This window comes from Nuphar pumila, chromosome 7 (assembly GCF_984573655.1).
Source record: "Nuphar pumila chromosome 7, dmNupPumi1.hap1.1, whole genome shotgun sequence".
Lineage (NCBI taxonomy): Eukaryota > Viridiplantae > Streptophyta > Magnoliopsida > Nymphaeales > Nymphaeaceae > Nuphar > Nuphar pumila.
The window spans coordinates 105,751,718-105,772,871 of NC_143255.1; the positions used below are offsets into that span (position 1 = coordinate 105,751,718).

At 39.5% G+C, this 21,154-nt stretch overlaps 1 protein-coding gene across 3 annotated transcripts in view; it reads left to right on the plus strand.

Moving 5' to 3' along the window:
- LOC149832768 (putative amidase At4g34880) overlaps window positions 1–16,649 on the plus strand; it is a 112,456-nt gene extending 95,807 nt beyond the window's left edge. Inside the window, exons 4-5 of one of the 3 annotated variants that reach the window (XM_090014703.1) lie at window positions 798–996; window positions 8,969–9,556. In XM_090014703.1, the coding sequence (XP_089870829.1) occupies window positions 798–996; window positions 8,969–9,187 (418 nt within the window). In that variant the 3' untranslated portion in view covers window positions 9,188–9,556. Of the gene's footprint in view, window positions 1–797; window positions 997–8,968; window positions 9,557–16,135 lie in introns of those variants that run through there. The other 2 variants (XM_090014701.1, XM_090014702.1) reach the window with 2 other exon arrangements.
- Window positions 16,650–21,154: the final 4,505 nt, after the last annotated feature.

A 21,154-nucleotide genomic window follows, 5' to 3' on the forward strand; every position in this document is an offset into this window, starting at 1 on the left:
AATCAAAACTAGAATGCAAATACATACCAGTAGACGCCATGGATGCGATGTGTGGGTGTTTGGCATTCTCCTCAACCTATCGACGCCCACGATGAGCCCAAGCCTTAGGTCGATGGTGAGCGGGACCTTGAACCCTGTATTTGAAAGAAGGGGACCTTATGGTTGTTCTCATCATGCAACCAGACCCTTCTTATAGCCTTCTAAGAGAGGCCTGCTGTGGGAGGAGTGGGTGGTTACCACTTCTAGTGGTTAACATGCATGGAAAGTTGCAACAACTGCCTTGTAACTCCCATGAGTCATGCACCATCCCATGATGTACCCATGTCAAACCGGGTCACATTCCATATTCCAACACTTATCCCTTTCCCCAAGTGAGTCTTCAAGCTTCAGCTTGTGCAAGGGGTGACGCACATGGGATTTGAATCTAGACCACCTGCCTAGCAGCCTAGATCCCATCCCAGTACGCCAAACCCTTTTGGGCATGAAACTCTATTTATTAGACTAAATTTGGTTTTATCTATTAATGGTGGTTGTGTATAGATTGTCTTCATCTCTTATTCAAAGTTGATCGGTTCATTGGCACATGTCAAACACCAACACTCGTTACCTGACCATCTCTTTCGGCCTTTCTTGTTTCTATATAAAATCAAACACTTGATGATACACATGCATTAAGATTAATTTTCAGGTTTCAAACCAATTTCTGTATCAAATTTGTTTCTTTTTATTTATCAGGTTTTTTGCTTAAGTATTCATTTTATGCATTGGTGCATCTATTGATATAAGGAGTGGTGCAGGAAACGTGGAGCCATCCTGGTTGACAATCTCGAGATATCAAACATAAGTACGATCCTAGACTTCTATAGCAGCGGGGAAGAACTTGCTGTAATGTACGAATTCAAGCAAACTCTAAATGCTTATCTGACAGATCTAAAGAGTTCTCCTGTAAGATCGCTAGCTGATGTGATTGCCTTCATTGCAAGAAACTCAGTCCTGGTAATCTCCTCTATTCTCTCTCAAAACCAATATAAGGACTAGTCTAATGCATTCTGTGACCTTCCACAAGTATGTCAAGAAAATGGCCTCTTACAAACAGGGGTTTCCTATGCTGTCAAACTCATTATCCATGGTCCACATCATGCATGGACTTATCCAAAGACTAACCACGGTGTTTACTTCATCGATTTATGTCACTCTGTTGTCTGTTTGGCATCACTTGAAAAACATGACCAAATCGTTGAACTCCAATGACGGTTCCACAGTTCAAATTCAAGATCTACGGTATTTCTAAATAAAATTGTTTGGACTCCAAGCACACTGGCTTCAAAACATGGTGCTGAACTTGATGCAATTGTGTCATGATTATCAATATTCAGGATGAAACCTGCAAGGGCCAAGGTCTTCAAACCTTTCTTACAGAAGACCACTTGTATAGTGAAGCAACAAAAGAAAGCCCATTCTGTGATATCACCTTGCTAAAATTCTCAAAGTGGGAATACAGGGCGTTTGGGGGGAAATAAGTGTTTATTTTTTGGATTAAAAAATGGGTGTTGAAAAGATGACAGCACACACGGAACAACCTGCCTTTTCTCACACGTTCACTGTGAGTGCAGGATTAGTTTTATATGAAGATGGTAACTGAATGTTACCCATTTTATAAAGCTAACAAAGATATAGTAACACGTAAGTTACAACCGGTATAGACAAACCAGAAAACCTACATTTGCGTTTCCTACTTACATGATAACAGACAATTATATTTTAGGAGGTTAACACAATAACTACATTAGAGAGATCGATGAGCACAATCTAAGGGATTGACCAGGATAACCATGATAACTCCAAGATTTATCCTGGAGGATCATCATTGGGCATTAATGATTCATTTGATGAGCTATTGCTTATCTTATCATGCTCCTGCAAGTTCAATTGGGGGACTGCAAGTTGAGCTTGTGACGAAGGTTGACAAATTGAGCAAAAAAAAGTGATTTGGTTAGCCCATTTGCTAGCTGGTCATGAGAAGAGATAAACTGAATTTGAAGATGGCCTAAAGTGAAAGTCAATTTCAACATACTTAGTCCGAGCATGAAAAACAGGATTGACAGCAAGGTAGAGAGCATCGATATTGTCACACCATAACACAGGTGGTGCACGAAGAGGAAATCCAAGTTCACGGAGAAGAGATTGTAACAAAGCAGATCGGAAGCAGCGCAGGCCAAAGATTTGTACTTAGCCTCTATACTAGAGCGACCCACTATTTTTTGCTTTCAGGATTGTTGAAGGTAAGGTGAGAAGCACAGAAATCGAGGTAGAGAGAGAGAAAGAGAGAGAGAGAGAGAGAGAGAGAGAGAGAGAGACGGCTAGAGAATAATAGAACTTCATTACATCAATTAGGGCTAATCTCTATATTAAATAGAGATAGTCCAAAGAACAAAATTACACCCAGGTCCCTCATTAAAGAATAAGATTCAAATAACCTCTAGTTTAGAAAAACTTATTTACTAAAAACATCTTAGTCTCAACACTCCCCCTCAAGCTGGAGCATAGATATCAATCATGCTCAGCTTGTCACAACACTTTGAGAAATTTGGTCTCGCCAGGGCTTTGGTAAAAACATCAGCTACTTGATCTTCGGAAGATACATGATCGGTGCAGATATACCCAGCCTGAACCAAGTCGCGAACATAGTGACAGTCAACTTCAATATGTTTAGTCCTTTCATGAAACACTGGATTGTTGGCAATATATGTAGCAGCCCTATTGTCACACATCATCAATATAGGTAGGGATACTTTCTCCTGAAGCTCGGTCAAGACTGATTTTACCCACATAATCTCAGCTGCAGTCTGGGCCATTGCTCGGTATTCAGATTCAGCACTCGACCTGGCTACAACGGTTTGTTTCTTACTCCTCCAGGTAACAAGATTTCCTCCCACAAACACACAAAATCCAGATGTTGACTTCCTATCTTCAACAGATCCTGCATAATCCGCGTCAGTGTAAGCAACAACGTCCAAAGATGGATTTCGTTTAAACAACAGACCTTTACCAGGAGATGCCTTTAAGTACCGAATAACCATCATAGCTGCATCCCAGTGAACTTTTGTAGGTTTGTCCATGAACTGACTGATTTTACTCACAGCTAATGAAATGTCAGGTCTAGTAACAGTCACATATAGTAACTTACCCACCAAGGATCTAAAGCTGGCACTGTCTACATCCTCAGACTTCTCATCGAACATGTGAGTTTTGGGATCCATTGGTATATTAGCTGGCTTGGCTCCTAGCATTCCAGTCTCTTTTAATAAGTCCAACACATACTTTCTTTGAGACAACACTAAGCCCTCTTTGTTTCTTGCAACTTCGATACCCAGAAAATATCGAAGGTGGCCAAGATCTTTAGTAACAAAGTGTTTCTGAAGATGATCTTTTGTGGCAGAAATATCTTGGGCACTGCTCCCTGTTAAGATGATGTCATCGATATATACCACCATAACAACAATTCCAGCACTGGTTTTCTTGATGAACAAGGAGCGATCTGAAGCTGACCTGACAAAGCCAAAACTAGACATTACCTCAAATAATTTGTGAAACCATGCCCTTGGACTCTGCTTCAGGCCATAAATAGCCTTCTTCAACTTGCACACCTTCTTACACTCCCCCTGAACCTCGAAGTCTGGGGGTTGTTGCATGTAGACCGTTTCATGCAAATCCCCATACAAAAAGGCATTCTTGACATCCAACTGAAACAAGGGCCATCCATGGTGCACAGCAACAGAAAGAACAAGACGAATAGTGCCAAGACGAGCAACTGGGGAGAAAGTTTCAAAAAAGTCAACACCATAGGTCTGAGTATAACCTTTTGCAACCAACCGGGCTTTGTACCTTTCAATTGACCCATCCGAGTTATATTTAATGGTATATACCCATTTGCAGCCAACAATATCTGCATCAGTCGGAGGATCAACCAAATCCCAAGTGCCCCTAGAACATAGGGCATCCATCTCATCCTTCATAGCCTGCATCCATTTGGGGTCGAATAAAGCCCGACTGTGATGAAGCGGAACAAAGGAGGCAGACAAAGCCGAGATAAACTTCTTCATAGAAGCTCCAAGATTAACTTCAGAAACAAACTGAGAAATGGGATGAAGGGTGCACTGTCTTTTCCCTTTTCGCAGAGCAATAGGAAGATCCTCATCAATAGCAGAAACTTCAGTATGCTCAGTGATACTTGCCTCAGGAGAAGAAGAAAATGGGGGCATGGAGGTAGGTGGTAACCTGTGAGTATACACTATAGGAGGGTTTTTGTATCGAGACTCCCCAGAGGATGGAGCCACAGGCTTTGGAGTGAACGACTCTAAAGGAAAAGGGGGAATCGGCAGAGGAAAAACATCACCCTGACTCTCTTGTAACCTTAGAGTAGTACTCGAAAAATAAGGAATAGACTCAAAGAAGGTAACGTCCGCACTGCCATACTCTTTATGAGATATAGGGTCATAGCAACGATTTCCTTTTTGGTTCTTAGGATACCCAATGAAAACACATTTAATAAACTGCGCAGCAAGTTTATCTCGATCAGGACCCAGCTTATGCACAAAACACACGCATCCAAAAACTTTAGGGGGGATAGGAAAGAGAGGAGCCTCTGGATGGAGAATTTGAATTGGGATCTGGTCTTCTACAGAACTGGACGGCATGCGATTTATAAGAAACCCGGCTGTCAAAACCGCATCGCCCCAGTATGTAGCAAGCATATTGGATTGAATCATAAGGCACCGAGCAACATTAAGGATTTGTCTATGTTTCCTCTCAGCCACCCCATTTTGCTGGGAGGTATGGGGACATGTAAATTGAGGTTGAATCCCATTACCAAAGTAGAATTGAAGTAAGTCTTTGGATTTGAACTCAAGAGCATTATCAGTGCGAACAATTTTAACACATATGTCAAATTGAGTTTTTATCTCTGCAATTAAAGATTTAAGAATGACAGGACCTTGAGACCGATCTTTTAACAGGAACACCCACGATAGTCTCGAGAAGTCATCAACAATAACTAGATAATAACGACATTGAGACCTATTCGGAATCCTACTCGGACCCCACACATCTACATGAAGAAGATTAAACAATCCTTGACTTGATGGACTCTGACTGGAGGGAAAAGAGCTTCGACAATGTTTTCCCAATTGACATGTTTCACACTGAAAAGAAACTGAGGGAGGTATATGAGGAATGACACGACAAATTTTTGTCACTGGAAGGTGACCCAAACGATGATGCCACAATAGAGGACTTGAGGATGATGTAACAGCAGAGTGGGCCGAAATCTCTGGTTGGTGAAGGTAATACATACCACCTTCCTCATAGCCACCACCAATCCTTCTTCCCGTCAGCAAGTCCTGAAAGGTGCATCCCATAGGATCAAAAGTCACTCTACAATTCAACTCTTTTGTCATTCGACTGACTGATAATAAATTCTGTGGAAACGAAGGAGCATGAAGAACATGTGACAATTGAAGAGTAGGGGTAATAGACATGTTTCCCTGCCCTACAATTGGGGAAGAGCTACCATCCGCAAGACGTACCCCTTTCTGACCTGTCACAGGTTTTAAACTCAAAAAATTGCTCGAGTTTCCGCACAAGTGACCAAAGGCTCCAGAATCAATAACCCACCTACCACCTTGAGCAGATAGGCCATCACCTGCCGAGCACACAACTTCCGCAACAGAAGCCTTTGAATTGGATGATCGTAAAGCAAGGAGCTCGTCATATTCAGCCCTGCTAAGAGTTACACAATCATTGGAGGAATTTGCATCTGATTTAACCACTTGAGCCATAATATAAACTAATGGGATTGATTCACAAAATGCAGGAGCAACCACACGCGCATACCCACAATCAACACAAGCCTGACTATATCGAGTTTTGACTTCACCAATGAAATCTGAGAAACACGACCTTCGACTGTTCAGATCCAAACTTCAAATATAATTTTAAAGAACCTTGACCAAACCTTTCACCTCAACCAAGGATGACTATAGGCTGTAAATCAAGATCACACATCCAACACGACATAGAGTGTGTTATCATCACACATTCGCCACTACGACAACCAGTAGCAGCACCCAACACACAACTTAGAGTGTGATACCACAGTGTCCAACACAGAATGTAATATCAAAAAAAAAAAAATGGTTTGGGCCGGATCCGACCCGGACCCGACCCGGGCCATCGCCCCTCGCTGTCATTAAAAGACAGCGAGGCAGGCGGGAGGAGGGTCACGAAACCCCCCTCACCTCCACTCGCTCTCTGTCTCTCTGTTTCTCTCTCTCGCTCGTCCACGGTCACCGACGCCGGCGACCCCCGACATCGGCGACCCCCCCTTTCCTTCCGGCGAGCTCCTTTTCGGCGAGCTTCCTCCGAAAACCCCCTGGTACGCCATCGCTTCCTCTTTTCCCTCTCCGTCTCTTCTCTCTCTCTTCCTCACTTCTCTGTGTGGCCACGGGAGGGGTCAAACCCCCTCCCCGTGCCCCCTTTTAGCAGGGGAGGGGCACGACACCCCTCCCTGCTCTCCGTTTCGGCAGGGAAGGGGCCGAGCCCCTCCTCCTTGCCCCTTTTTATTATGCCAGCAGGGGCCATCGGCCCTTGCCTTTTGTTTGTGCTAGCAGGGGCCGATGGCCCCTGCCTTTTTGTTTATCAGCAGGGGCCATCGGCCCCTGCCTTTTTATTATGCCAGCAGGGGCCGATGGCCCCTGCCTTTTTGTTATGCCAGCAGGGGCCCATGGCCCCTGCCTTTTTGTTTGTCAGCAGGGGCCATTGGCCCCTGCCTTTTTATTATGCCAGCAGGGGCCATTGGCCCCTGCCTTTTTATTATGCCAGCAGGGGCCGCCCCTGCCTTTTTATTATGCCAGCAGGGGCCGATGGCCCTTGCCTTTTTGTTATGTCAGCAGGGGCCGATGGCCTCTGCCTTTTTGTTTGCCAGCAGAAGCATATGGCCCCCTGCCCTTTGTGCGCGAGCCTATACCCTTGGCCGACAGGCCCGAGGAATCTTTGGAAGCTACATCGTGATGGGGACAGATCATTACAATTGTTGGTCTCCAACGAGGAATTCCTAGTAGCGTGAGTCATCTGTTCGCGTTTGACTACACCCCTCTTTCGGCTGCAAGGGTCATTTGACCCTGCCTTATCTTCTTTTCGAGTCAATTGGGACGGTTTGCCCCAGCCCTATGTATCAGAGAAGTTGAGTCTTTGCCTTGCTTTTGCTTTTGTCTGAGTTTGCTTGTTAATATCGCATATTTGCAGCTACGACGGATCCCACTCGCGCTCCGCGATCCGAGCCGTTAATCGTGTACGTTCGCAGACGTCAGCAAGCTCGTAACCCTCCAAGGTAGGGGAAGATTGCACGAAAGACTTGGAAAATTGAATTAAGTTCAATTAAACTAAAAGCGACCATTGAATGAATATATATATATATATATATATATATATATATATATATATATTTATACGAGTATCCACTTCACTCAAGGATGCGGTTTCGCAATCCTTGCCCTTTACCTTGCAGTCGCGCTCTGCGCCTAGGCTCTTGCTTTTGCATATGTGTTGGTATTGCCTTGCTATTACAGATGATGTGCAGGTTCTTGCTCTTTGCGGATGCCTTAAGGGCATCCTCGTGGAGGATGCAAGGAGCATTTACCACTCTCCCTCTTGCGACAAGAGTCTAGTCGGGAGCGAGCGAACTTCGTAGCGGGTGTTCTTTTGAGAAACCCGTATCTCGTCTATCGAGGCTGGTATCGAGTCATGCAAGACATGTAGATATCCCGATAGCGGATGTGATTCGAGATAATCACATGCATAATGTTGGCAAAAGGTACTGTTGTTTCAAAAGATAAAGTAAAGTAGATAAACTTTACATCTTTGTGAAACACTCCTATTGAGGCTTGTATTGATGAGCTATACCCCCTTCATCCTAGAGTACTTGTAGTCGTGCACGACATGTCTAGTACCGCGATGATCGGATGAGACGGTCGTGCGACCTCGAACAGTGCTAAAAGCACAATGCTGTAATCACATAAATGGCCTCACATTCGCCTTCACAGGCAAGATGCTCGAGTGGGTTGAAGATCGCAGCATAGGATGGGTCGTTAGTTAAGCAACCCTTAACTCACCCATTCGCTTCTGGTTGTTCTGTCAAGGCAGAGGACAGAGCGGTACAAACACTCCAATGGACAGGTTGTTAACAACCACCCTACGGGCAATGATCCGGCTTCCCCAGTCATTGGAGTTAGGGGAAAGGGGCTGCAATAGTTAGCTCAACACTTCTGCAGAAGTTGGATACATCCGTGGCACTGCTTTTCAGCCTCTGGGGAATCCTCTCTCGGCTAAAGCCGTCCCCTTTGGAGCGGACTCAACTAGCTATTCGGGTTATTGAAAATACATAGAATAATAGACGCCCGAACTAGTCTCAGTTGTTTATATGTTTTGCTTGCGCGTACCCGCAGACCAGTAATATCGGAACATAAAGTCTGTTCACATTGGTTGCTGGGCCGTGAGACTCGCCTGGACTACTGACTCGCTTGCACTACTGATTCGCTTGCACTACTGATTCGCTTGCACTACTGATTCGCTTGCACTACTGATTCGTTGCACTACTGACTCGCTTGCACTACTGATTTGCTTGCACTACTGATTCGCTGCACTACTGACTCGCTTGCACTACTGCTTCGCTTGCACCACTGATTCGCTTGCACTCCTGATTCACTTGCACTACTTATTCGCTTGCACTACTTGTTCGATTGCACTACTTACGCGTTTGCACTAGTTATCTGCATGCATTGCTTACCTGTTTAACTGTATATCTGCTTTAAACTGCGTAACCTACTGAATTAAATTACATAATTCAGTTCCTTGTAGTCTCTCTTGTGCACCTACTAGTTTTTCGTGAAACTAACTCATTCTATGGGTACAGGTGATGATTAGGTACACCACAGGCGATGGCGCGATGGCAAGATGGCTCCAAGACGTTCTTCTTCCTGCTCTTAGCTCGCGTCCTGTTGTTTGGGGTTTTGTAACGGATTTTCCTTGGGATATCCGAATTTTGTACTATTTGGAGAACTTCTTAAATGAAAGTGGCTTTTCCAAGTGTTTGCAAATAGCATGTGTTGTGCGTTTGGGTTCTTTTAGCTAACGCGCTCAAAGTTGTCAGCTTGCCTTTTTGAAATTAATAAAAGTATAGTCTTCCGCTGATTTCGTAAACCATCTCTGAGATGAAGAGATTCCTTTTTAGTCTCTTGTCTGTTTTTTTTTTCCGAAAGGTTTGCAAGCTTGAAATTTTGGGGTGTTACACAGAATCCCACTTCAAAAGACACTGTTCCCACAAACAGAATATTTTTCAGCACAGCAGGGAATCACGCCTGCTGATTCCAAAAAAAAACTTATTAACATGCAGTTTTCAACAGTCAGCTGAGTCAAAAGGATCACGACACAGCGCCCAGCTTCTTGCTAAGTCAAAAGGATCACGACACAACAACTAGATGCACGACCAACAATACTATGAGCAGAAACAAAATTTTAACTCACGACAACTGCTCCCAGCCATATACATAATGCCTCATGACAGCAAAAAAAAAAATCAATTTCACGACTTCTGCACAGCACTTGTACTTATCAACATAGATAAGGTATTCACGACAGCTGCGTATTTATCAACATAAATAAAGGAATTCACGACAGCAACACCCAGCAATATAAATCACGACAGCCAAAATAAAATCAGTTTCACGTCTCCCAGCAATATAAATCACGACAGCCAAGAGAGAAATCAGTTTTGATACCATGTTAGAGCTTTAATGGAGTAAAACTATTGATACGCTTACACTCCAGCAAATCAATATTTGATAGGCGCAAGCACATCAAGTTGGGAACCAAGGTGCAGATCTGCAGTAGACAACTTCAACTACACCAAAAACAAATATCAGATCTGACTATGATCTGATTTAACATTACCATGTCAACCCACATGAACAGCAACTCACGTCGACACAGAGACCGCTGATCACCAGCACCCCAAAGATATTAACAGCAGCAACTCACGGCCCAGATATCCACCTGCTGTTCCAGCTTGCCAAATCACAACGATCCATCTTCAATAGATTTCCAAATTGCTCCCAGATTTGGCTTCAGATCTGAGTCACGACCTCTAGTCAATAGTCGTGACTAGGTCTGACTGCAGATCTGTCGCCAGGTCTGATCTTCACACAGAAGGACCGAACTCTGATCAGCAACGAAGGATGTCGATCTCCTCCGACTATCCGATAAGATGTTGCTCGAAGGGAGATGATGCTGGAACTTAGGCACCCAAGGTCGCACGCTGCTCTGATACCATGTTGAAGGTAAGGTGAGAAGCACAGAAATTGAGGTAGAGAGAGAGAGAGAGAGAGAGAGAGAGACGGCTGGAGAATAATAGAACTTCATTACATCAATTAGGGCTAATCTCTATATTAAATAGAGATAGTCCAAAGAACAAAATTACACCCAGGTCCCTCATTAAAGAATAAGATTCAAATAACCTCTAGTTTAGAAAAACTTATTTACTAAAAACATCTTAGTCTCAACAGGGATGACCAAAAAATGACATTTGGGCCATAGAAAACTATAAAGCTGGCAGTAGATTTTCTATCATTGGGGCAGCTAGCTCAGTCCGCATCCGAGTAGACGCTGAGCTGAAGAGAAGATGATGATTGAAGTACCAGGCCATGATGCAAAGTTTCCTTCAAGTAGCATAAAATTCTTTTGACTGCAGACTAGTGAGTATCAGTTGGTTGATGCATGTACTGACATACCTTGTTGACAACAAATGCTATGTTGGGGAGAGTAAAAGAAAGATATTGCAGGCCATTAATAACTCAGCGGTATAATGTGAGATCCTAGAACAAAGTTGATCTAACTTTAGATAACTTGGAGTAGGAACTCAAAAGACTAGAAACAGGTTTGGCATCGACCATGCAAGCTCTCTGAAGAGATTAAGAGTGTATAAACGTTGAGAGAGAGTCACGCCAGCTGAAGAATATAACACTTCAATGACAAGAAAATAACTTAGCTGCCAAAGATCTTTGACGGAAAAGGCCACACCAAGACTGAAAATCAGGCGAGTGATCTCCGTTGAGGAGTTGCGAATGATTATGATGTCGTTCACATAAACTAATATATAGATGATGAGACCACCCTATTAAAAAATAAATAGAAAAGCGTCTGATTGAGAAATAACAAATCCATGAGAGACCAAATACGATCTTAGACGCTGGTACTAGTCTCATGGAGCTTACTTGAGATCATAGATAGCATGGTCAAGCTAGCAAACATGACGAGGGAATTGTGGATATATAAAACCAAGAGATTGGCTCATGTAAACATCTTCATCTAAAAATCCATTGAGAAAGGTATTATTGAAATCTAGTTGATGCATATGCCACTTAAAAGAAACAACAAGAGACAAAACAACCCGAATTGTGGTTGGTTTAACGATGAGACTATATGTCTCAAAGAAATCAACCCCTTTTTCTTGGTGAAAGCCTTTGGCCACAAGGCGAGCCTTGTAATGAGCAATAGAATCATTTGCATGCCTTTTAATGCGGTATACCCATTTAGAACTGACAATATTCAGTTGAGGCTATGGTGGAACGAGATGTCATGTGTGATTATGTAAGAGGGATGTATATTCATCCTCCATGGTAGAACGCCAATGATGATGCTTGGTGGCCTGCTTGTAGGTGGTAGGCTTAGTCTCTAGAAGCAGGGCATTGAAAGCAATATAGGCAATGGGGTACAAAAACACAGAAAAGGATTTGGGTTTAAGTGAACCTATCACTATCTGATGCATATGATTGGGTGGACAGTGGATAGTGGGTGCAAATGCAGAAGGGGCATGCTCAGAAAGAGCCAGCGATGGGCCAGGTGAGATAGACATAGATGTAGGGAAATCATATGGGTAATAAGCAATGGGAGCAGGTGCAGGTGACTCGGGGGACAAACTTAGAATATGTTGGTCAAATGCAGGGTCAAATGTAGGGTCGGTAGTTGATGATGTGGGGATGACATCAAAGGAGGACAAAGGATTTACCAAGACTACCATGGGAGAGACACCCCACCATGCAAGATCAGGCTGAGATGTAGAAGAGTGGGACTCGTCAAAGTACACATGACCAGTGACATAGGTGCGAGAGGTTTGAGGATGAAAGCAATGATGGGGGGGGGGGGAGAGTAACCTAGGAAAATACAAGATTTGGTTTTTGGTTGGAACTTAGTGGAGTTGTATAGGGTAACTAGGGGATAACATATGCACCCAAATACCCGAAGATGATGATAATCAAGTGACTGGTTTAGGAGAAGTTTATATGGAGATTTATGTTTGAGCACTAGGGTGGGTAGGTGGTTGATAATATAGGCCACTGTTCGAAAAGCATCAACCCAAAAATCATATGATAAAGAGGCGCCACTTAATAAACTGAGACCCATTTCCATAATATGCCTATGCTTTCGCTCAATCAGCCCATTTTGCTCTGGCGTGTGAGAACATGAGAAGCGATGAAATATATCATTGGACTTAAGATAGTTCTCAAACTCACTACTTATAAATTCGCCACCATTGTTCGATTAAAAGAATTGAATATTGAGCCCAACTTGTTTTTCCACAATAAATTTGAAACCTTTGAAACATTCAAACACTTGAGATTTTGTTTTGAAAGAGAAGAGCTATGAAAATCAACTAAAATCATCCACGATTAATAAATAGAAAAAAAAAACTTCACGAGAGGTAAGGAAAGTTGGTCCCCAAACATCGACATGCAATAATTCAAGAGGTTGTGAACTACATGATAAGGAACGTCCAAACGAAAGTTTATGAGCCTTTCCAACAAAACAATGTTCACAAACCTTTGTACTCTTAACATTAATAAAGAAAATAACATTATTACTTTTAAGAAATGAAACATTCTTCTTATTTGCGTGCCCGAGACGCTGATGCTATAGATCAAATGTTGCTTGATTCCCTGCATAAGCTGCCATCATCGAAGTGCCACTCACTTTAATTGGATAGAGTCCCGTGTTGATTTTCTGTCCTTGAAGTCTAATCTTGCTTGTTTGTCGATCCTTGACAATAAATTCAAACAATATGAATTTGAAAACACAATCATTATCTTCCGTGAATTTACCCACAGATAATAATTTTTTAACAATGTCAGGCATGTGAAGGACATTCTTTAAATCAAATGTAGAGCCTTTAGAAGATAAAACCAAATCACCTACGTGAGAAATCTGTATTGTCTTACCATTCTCGATCATGATAAATTCGCTGCCTTAATAAGATGATTTGTTGGCGAACTCCTGGTTATCCATGGTCAAATTATTGGTTGCACCAGTGTTAGGATACCAATGATCATCAATGGTTTGTTGTAATGGCATAGCGGAAAATGCCTTGGGAATATCCTAACAATTTTTCGCAATATGGCCATGCTTTCTGCATTACTGATAGGTGATAGGGCCCCTTTGAGTGTTTTGATTTGTGAGTGATTGATTGAAGTTTTCTGAGGGACCACGACCTTGACCCCAGCCTTGATTCCAATGACTCCTATAGGATCCACGCCCGCGACCTCTTCCCCGAGAGGCTGTAAAGCAATTTGAGAAGATTCTTAGTTATCTATCTATTTGGGATGAAGCATGGTGACTTTCTTTTCCTGATTAATCAGGAAATCATATAGATCAGCAAGGAGTGATGAGTGGCTCTGGTGATGATTGAAGTAATAAAGCTCTCATATTCAATGGGCAAATCATTGAGAGTGACTTGTGCAAGATCAATGTCTTCAACTAGATCATTTGCATCAGCTAGGGAATTAGCCAAAAAATTGATTTTGTTTAGATAGGTGTTCATGTCCATGCTTTTTTTCTTTATGAAAATAAGATCTTTCTTTAGGATCATGATCCTCAGTGATCTCTAGCATGACCCGGGTTTCTCGTGCTTTTTTGGTTCTCATAATTTAGCTAAGCATTAATTTGAAAACTGTAGCTATGATCCAGCTTAAGGCAAGTTGGTCGGACTTGCGTCAGATGTGGAAGGTAGGATTTGCTTTTTGTTTTCCGCCATATGTAAGGATGAATTCGGGTGGTTCAGGAGAGGAGCCATCAACAAACTTGAGAAAGTCTTGGCTCATCATAACTGATTCTAGTTGAGATCTCTAGAGAAGGTAGTTTTCTCTGTTCAACTTGATCGATACGTGACTTTCGACAACATTTTACTGGGTTGCAACAATACTAGAAGTCATTGAAATGCTCAAAGGAGCTTCGTGCTCTGATACCATGAAAAGATGACAACACATAGGGAACAACCTGCTTTTTCTCACACATTCACCTAGAGTGCAGGATTAGTTTTATATGAAGATGATAACTGAATGTTGCCCATTTTACAAAGCTAACAAAGATACAATAACACGTAAGTTACAACTGGTAAATACAAACCAGGAAACATACATTTGCGTTTCCTGCTTACATGATAACTGACAACTATATTTTAGGAGGTTGTTAACACAATAACTACATTAGAGAGATCAACCAGCACAATCTAAGGGATTGACCAGGATAATCATGGTAACTCTTAAGATTTATCTTGGAGGATTATCATTGGGCGTTATCTATTCATTTGATGAGCTGTTGCTTATCTTATCAGGTGCTAGCATGAGCATTTTTATACGGTTCATGTTAAGTTGTTAACTAGTCTTTATAGAGTTGATTAATATGATGTTAAAAAAGTCATTTATGAAGCCTGCTATCCTATTGTCGCTTTTCGAGTGCATATAAGGTCAAAGCGACCTCTGAAGTCACTTTGATGTCATTCATCCATGTGATGAACGTCATCCAAAATACCATATCTGAAAAATATTTTCAGCCATTCATTTTGCAAATTCTAGATGTTGTTCATTTAAGGCATCACTAGTTCTAAGAAAAAAGAAACATGGGACCCATGTAGGAGATGATGAATCCAAACATGGTGTTTTGAATGCCGTTCATTGCATGAATGTAAGGCATCAGGTTGACCTTTGACGAGTTACCACCAGAGGTTGCTCTGCTCTGAGCCACACATTCTTTTTATAAATAACATGAGATATCTTTTCGATGGGATCTTGTAAGAGATGACAGATCAGGTGCAATCACATTGAGAGGAGATCAGGTGATCCGTCAATCATTTTCAGAAAGTGATTGGACATCTTCACCGTCCATTGCTTCATCTCACGAGGACCCCCACGGTCTTTATGTAATTTGTGGAAGGTGAGGATGCCAAATCATTTAAAGTGATTAAGTGATTTGGCAGATCACCTGATCTGCTCTCAATCACATTGCACAATTTAGTGCACAGCTGCACCTGATCTGCCCTCCATCTTTCTGTTGTGTCCCACAGCTGACAGGCTATACCCAAGAGATGTAGGGCAGTTAGGTGCAGCGGCATACTCAAAAGTGTGAAATGTGAGTTCACCTGATCTGCCCTCCTTGTAAGGTGTGATCTTTTCAATGGGATTTCGTAAGTAGCTGTATCCATTTTTTGTTGTACATACCTCTTAATCATTGGAAGGGGCCCTCACCACAGCATGCTTCTCAAAAAACAAAAAATAAAAAACATGAGATAGCCACTTTTTACCCAATAAATAGACCTAATATTTGGTTAGCATGACATCCTATCTAGCAGAAACCACCAATTTTTTTACTTTTTTTTTTCACTTTTTGTGGGTCAAATCCTATGGAGATCTGCATAGTTTGTTTAGGGGAAAGCATGTGCTGATGATGTGATTATGACATGCAAGCAGAATTTTTAAGTTAAAAAAAATCAACAGCTAGCAATGCACCAAAATTTTAGGACTCAAAAAATCATGTTTTTATTTAGGCATAACATGTTCCAAGTGTGATCCTTGACAAGAAAACTATGTTGAACACGCATATATTTTAGCAAATAAAGCTTGCACCATGATTTCCAGCTAGACAGGATGGTCATGTTGTCGTGACTAAATATATCCCCAACGAATATATCTGTTTAATTTACTATTTCCTCATGTCACCACCATCCATGAAAGATAAGGTTTGTTTATTTGTTCAGGAAAAGCTTGAAGAATACGGGCAAGATAATTTCTTGTTAGCAGAGTACTCAAGCGGTTTCGGTGACCAAGTGCAGGTGGCAGTGAAGAGATTGGAGGAGCTATCCAAGAATGGGTATGAGAAGGTGATGAAGGACAATCATTTGGATGCTTTGGTCACGCCAGGCTATTCTGCGGCTTCTTCTGTGCTGGCCATTGGAGGGTACCCTGCAATCAGTGTCCCTGCTGGGTACTATGGACCTGATGGTGTGCCAATTGGGATTTGTTTCAGTGGATTGAGGGGTTCAGAGCCAACCTTGATCGAAATTGCTTACTCTTTCGAGCAGGCAACCAAAATAAGGAAGCCCCCAATGTTTAAGGCTACAAGTCGTTGAAGAATGTAAGCTTCTAGTAAATAAGGTATTCTTCATAATGAGTTGCATCTGATGATGTTGGAGTCAAAAGTCACTTTTTGAAATAATGTGAACTGTCTTGTCCACTTAATAATGAAATATGCTAAATGGGATTTTTGGCTTATATTAATTGTCTTTCCAGTGGCTAAGATTAACAGATTCGAATGTCGGAGAGCTGAGATATGATCTCTAGAATCAATCTTTGCCAAGAGCCAATTTAGAAAATTTACATCCTCTTATATATATATATATATATATATATATATATATATATATATATATATATATATATATATATATAGAGAGAGAGAGAGAGAGAGAGAGAGAGAGAGAGTAGTGGGTAGGTGTTGAATGAGTATTTTAGGTTTTTTTCATTTTATTTTTAAATTCTGACCGTACTGATGTGATCTATGTAATTGATATTATAGGGATCAACCTTTGAAGTGTTTGATTCTGACACGTGTGGGTTTTTATAAGGTTTGAAAAATCAAAGGTCTAAAATCTTTGTAAAATTTTGAGGCTCCAAATATCATTTTTCAGCGAAAACACATGATCCATGTGTGGATTTCTCGTAAATCGACCATGCCCAACATATTTATGGGGTCAGAACTGTGAAAAAAATACCCAAAGAGCAGAACAAACCATTCAGCATGTATCTTTAAGCATATTTCATTAAGCACCTACCCATTTCTTTCTATATACAGAGAGGGAGAGAGAAAACTGAACATATTAGGCCCTATTTTCTCTGTTCTACACCGTTAGACCCCATATTTTGAATTGTTTTATCATAGATCTGAACTGTTAGGTGCGTTCAGCATGCTCTATTTAGTGGGAATAGACTCTGGATAAAGTTTTTTCGATGAAAAAATGTATTTTATGAGCTGGGAAAAATTGATGCCTTCATGACCATTGATTTTGGATCATTAGAAAAACCTGTATACAGGTCAGATTTGAGTAATTGAATGGTTACCACTAAACAAAACCTATAGATCACACCTATAGTGTTGGATGTGAGAAAAAATACCCAAAACTATGATTTTTTAAAGGTCCTAACAAGGCAGAACGAGCACATTACTCACACACACACTAGACCCAAAAATCAAAACAAGGGATTGGGACTTAAGGATGCTTATATGATGTGCTTTTGTTGGCTGATATTAAATGAAAAATGACCGTATTGTTCTTATAAAATGACATGTTTTCCGAAATACTTAGCAATTTGACAAAATCCCTGCATTTCCAAAATTTTGATTCTTGATTTTTAAGATATTTTTATGAAAAATGATTGCATTGTACGAGTAATTTGATGTAATTCCTTAAAAAGTCTTTGATGTCCAAAATTACAAATATCCGACATTGTTAGGACACTTTTACCATTCACAACCATGAATTTAAACATTTTTGCGATAAAATTATACCGACCATCAAATATGTTCAACACTCACTTAAATCCAGAATCATAGGTTTTTTAATGCAAATTTAGACTTCATGAACTCACATAAAGTTATTTGTGAAATTTTGGTGAAACTAAAACACTAAAAGCATAAATATCAGACTCTTTCACATATATTTTATATTTCACATAAATATATTTGTGAAAGTCTTACCACTAATTTCGCAAATAACTTACTTTTTTGCATATATTAAAAACTCTCGCATGAAGTTGTTTGCAAATCTACAGATATCACACTTACATATTTGCGAAATTATAACAAATATGCAAAATTTTTAAATTTTTATGAATTTCTTGAATCATATATAAATCTATTGGGGATTTTCACATATAACAACCCAAATAACAGTGAATGCAAGCAAATAGACATTCAAATCATTTAAACATTCAAATGATTTGAAAATATATAAACATATAAACAATGATGTTTTATACAAATAATTCAACAATGGCTTTCAGTTTGAACATTTAAATTATTTAAACATTCAACAATGGTTTCAGTTTTACATTAAAATCATTTAAACATTCCAGAGTGATTTTGATTTTACATTCAAATCATTTAAATATTCAATCAATGACATTATATACAAATCAATGACAAATAAACAACTTTATATAAAAATTCATTCATAGAAACATTCAAATGACATTATATACAAATGAATGACAAACAAACGACTTTCTATAAAAATCCATTCATAGAGACATTCATATGACATTATATAAAAATTAATGAGTTATAATGTTGATCTTTGAATATATACAAAAAAATAAAAAATAATTAAATAAATTTTTACGATTGAGGATGTTGCGATTGTCACAATCGTAGCTCCTCGATGATCGTATTTGTGTTTTTCAGAAGATCATCCTTAGTATGTATTATATCCTTTTGAGTACGTATCATATTCTTCAACAAGTAGATTTCTTCAAGTGCAAGAGTCAACTCTCCCTTTGATTCACTTAGGGTCTTTTTTTGCTTTTCTTTAATTTTTTTTCCTTAAAAGACCCTCTTTGTCGTTGAAGAACATGCAACCTGCTGGGCGACTATAAAAATATCATTAGTGGCACGTTCCATCGATGACAAGCCAATGTCTTCGCCGCCCTCGCACCAGTATTGAGGTTTGGAGAGCTAACCGCAAACTGATTGGTTGCTAAACAAAACCAAACTGCCAAACAACTCAACTAGCCATTTGGTACTCAACTTCATTCATGTTGTGCATGTCCTTTGCCCCTGCAACCACATCGGCGTTCTTCACCTCTTCCAATGCGGCTTCATAGGGGCACCAGTTTACCTATATTTTTTTTATGGTTAGGTTTACAAACATGCATTTATTTAAAATACATACGAGATATCAACAATAATACTTACATTTTTCCTAGTCAGCCTATAAAGTGATGTAGTATAGTCGGCACGTTACATGAGGGAACCCACAAATCTTCGATCACGACCCTTGTTATATGACCGACTCCACATTATGGTACATAAAAATTTATGGGTAGCATCACACATCTGGGTTCTTTCAATGGATATGTGCTCTTATATCCAAACCTGTATAACAATGATTAACAAAGATTAATACACAATATGTATCAAAATACAAATGTAAGTATAAGAATAACTATAAATCAAAAGTTTAGGTATAATGAAGGAATAAGTATCTTCGACAATGCCAACATTCCGGCAAGGTTTTTTCTTTCATTTCTCGTGCTACTCAAACTTGCATACAGGCATGCAAGTGCGGCTGCTCTCTATGCATATTGATCAACGTGATCCAGGTCTTCCAACAGTTCGATGTATGATGCATGGATCGACTTCCTATCAATGTTGATGAATAAGCATGAGTCAAATAATTATATCAAGAATGCTCTCATAGTCTTGTCCATCCTACTACCGCCATTCCCTCCAACACACGGTAGTTTTGCCTCCATCCTCCTTACCTTACTGGGGCTCATAATTGATCTTAAGCCATAAAAACTTGATCTTATCTGCTTTGAATGCATAATCATTCGCTTGCAAATAAATATCACACAACTGCTTGAAAATTTTCTATCGTTGTCCGCTAACTAGCTCCCCATGACACTTTAGTTCGGTTATTCGTGTCACATCCTCTAACGTGATGGTCATCTCAAGATCTTCAAATTGAAATGTGCTGGTTTCTGGATTCCAAAACTGTACAACGGCCTCTAAGAAGGGGGTGACTGGTATTATATAGTGTGATCTCCAAGAATTTATGAAAATGCATTTGATCTAACAATTTTTTTTCTTCCTTTGTTAAAACCCATTGGTGTGCTTGGTTCCAGTAGAACGAGTGCATCTAGGATATTGGCTCTTCTGGATCCATTGGCTCAGAATCCAGCAATCCAAATTAATTTTATTCAAATAAGTCAATTTCAACAAATTTCTATATTTTGCACATATATATGACAAACTAATCAATCGTATTCATGTATATATATATATATATATATATATATATATATATATATAATCAATCAAATCAGTCAATTACAATGAATTTCTATATTTTGCATACATAAATGACAAACTAATTCATTGCATTCATGTATAGTAGCAATATATATATATATATATATATATATATATATATATATATATATATATATATATATATATATATATATATATATATATATATATATATATATATATATATATCTTCTAATGATATATATATATATCTTCTAATGATATATATATATATATATATATATATATATATATATATATATATATATATATATATATATATATATATATATATTGCTATTATACATGAATGCAATTGATTAGTTTGTCATGTGCGTGTGTAAAATATAGAAATTAGTCAATTATAATGAATTTCTAGATTTTGCACACGTACAAGACACACTAATCAATTGCATTCATGTATAATAGCAATACTATATATATATATATAATCAATAAAATCAATCAATTATAATAAACTTCTATATTTTGGATACATGCATGGCTAAGTAATCAATTGCATTCATGTCTAGTAGCAATATATATATATATATATATATATATATATATATATATATCAATTTTGACAATGAAATCAGTCAATTATAATGAATTTCTATATTTTGCACATATACATGACAAACTAAACAATTGTATTTATTTATAGTAGCAATATATATATATATAT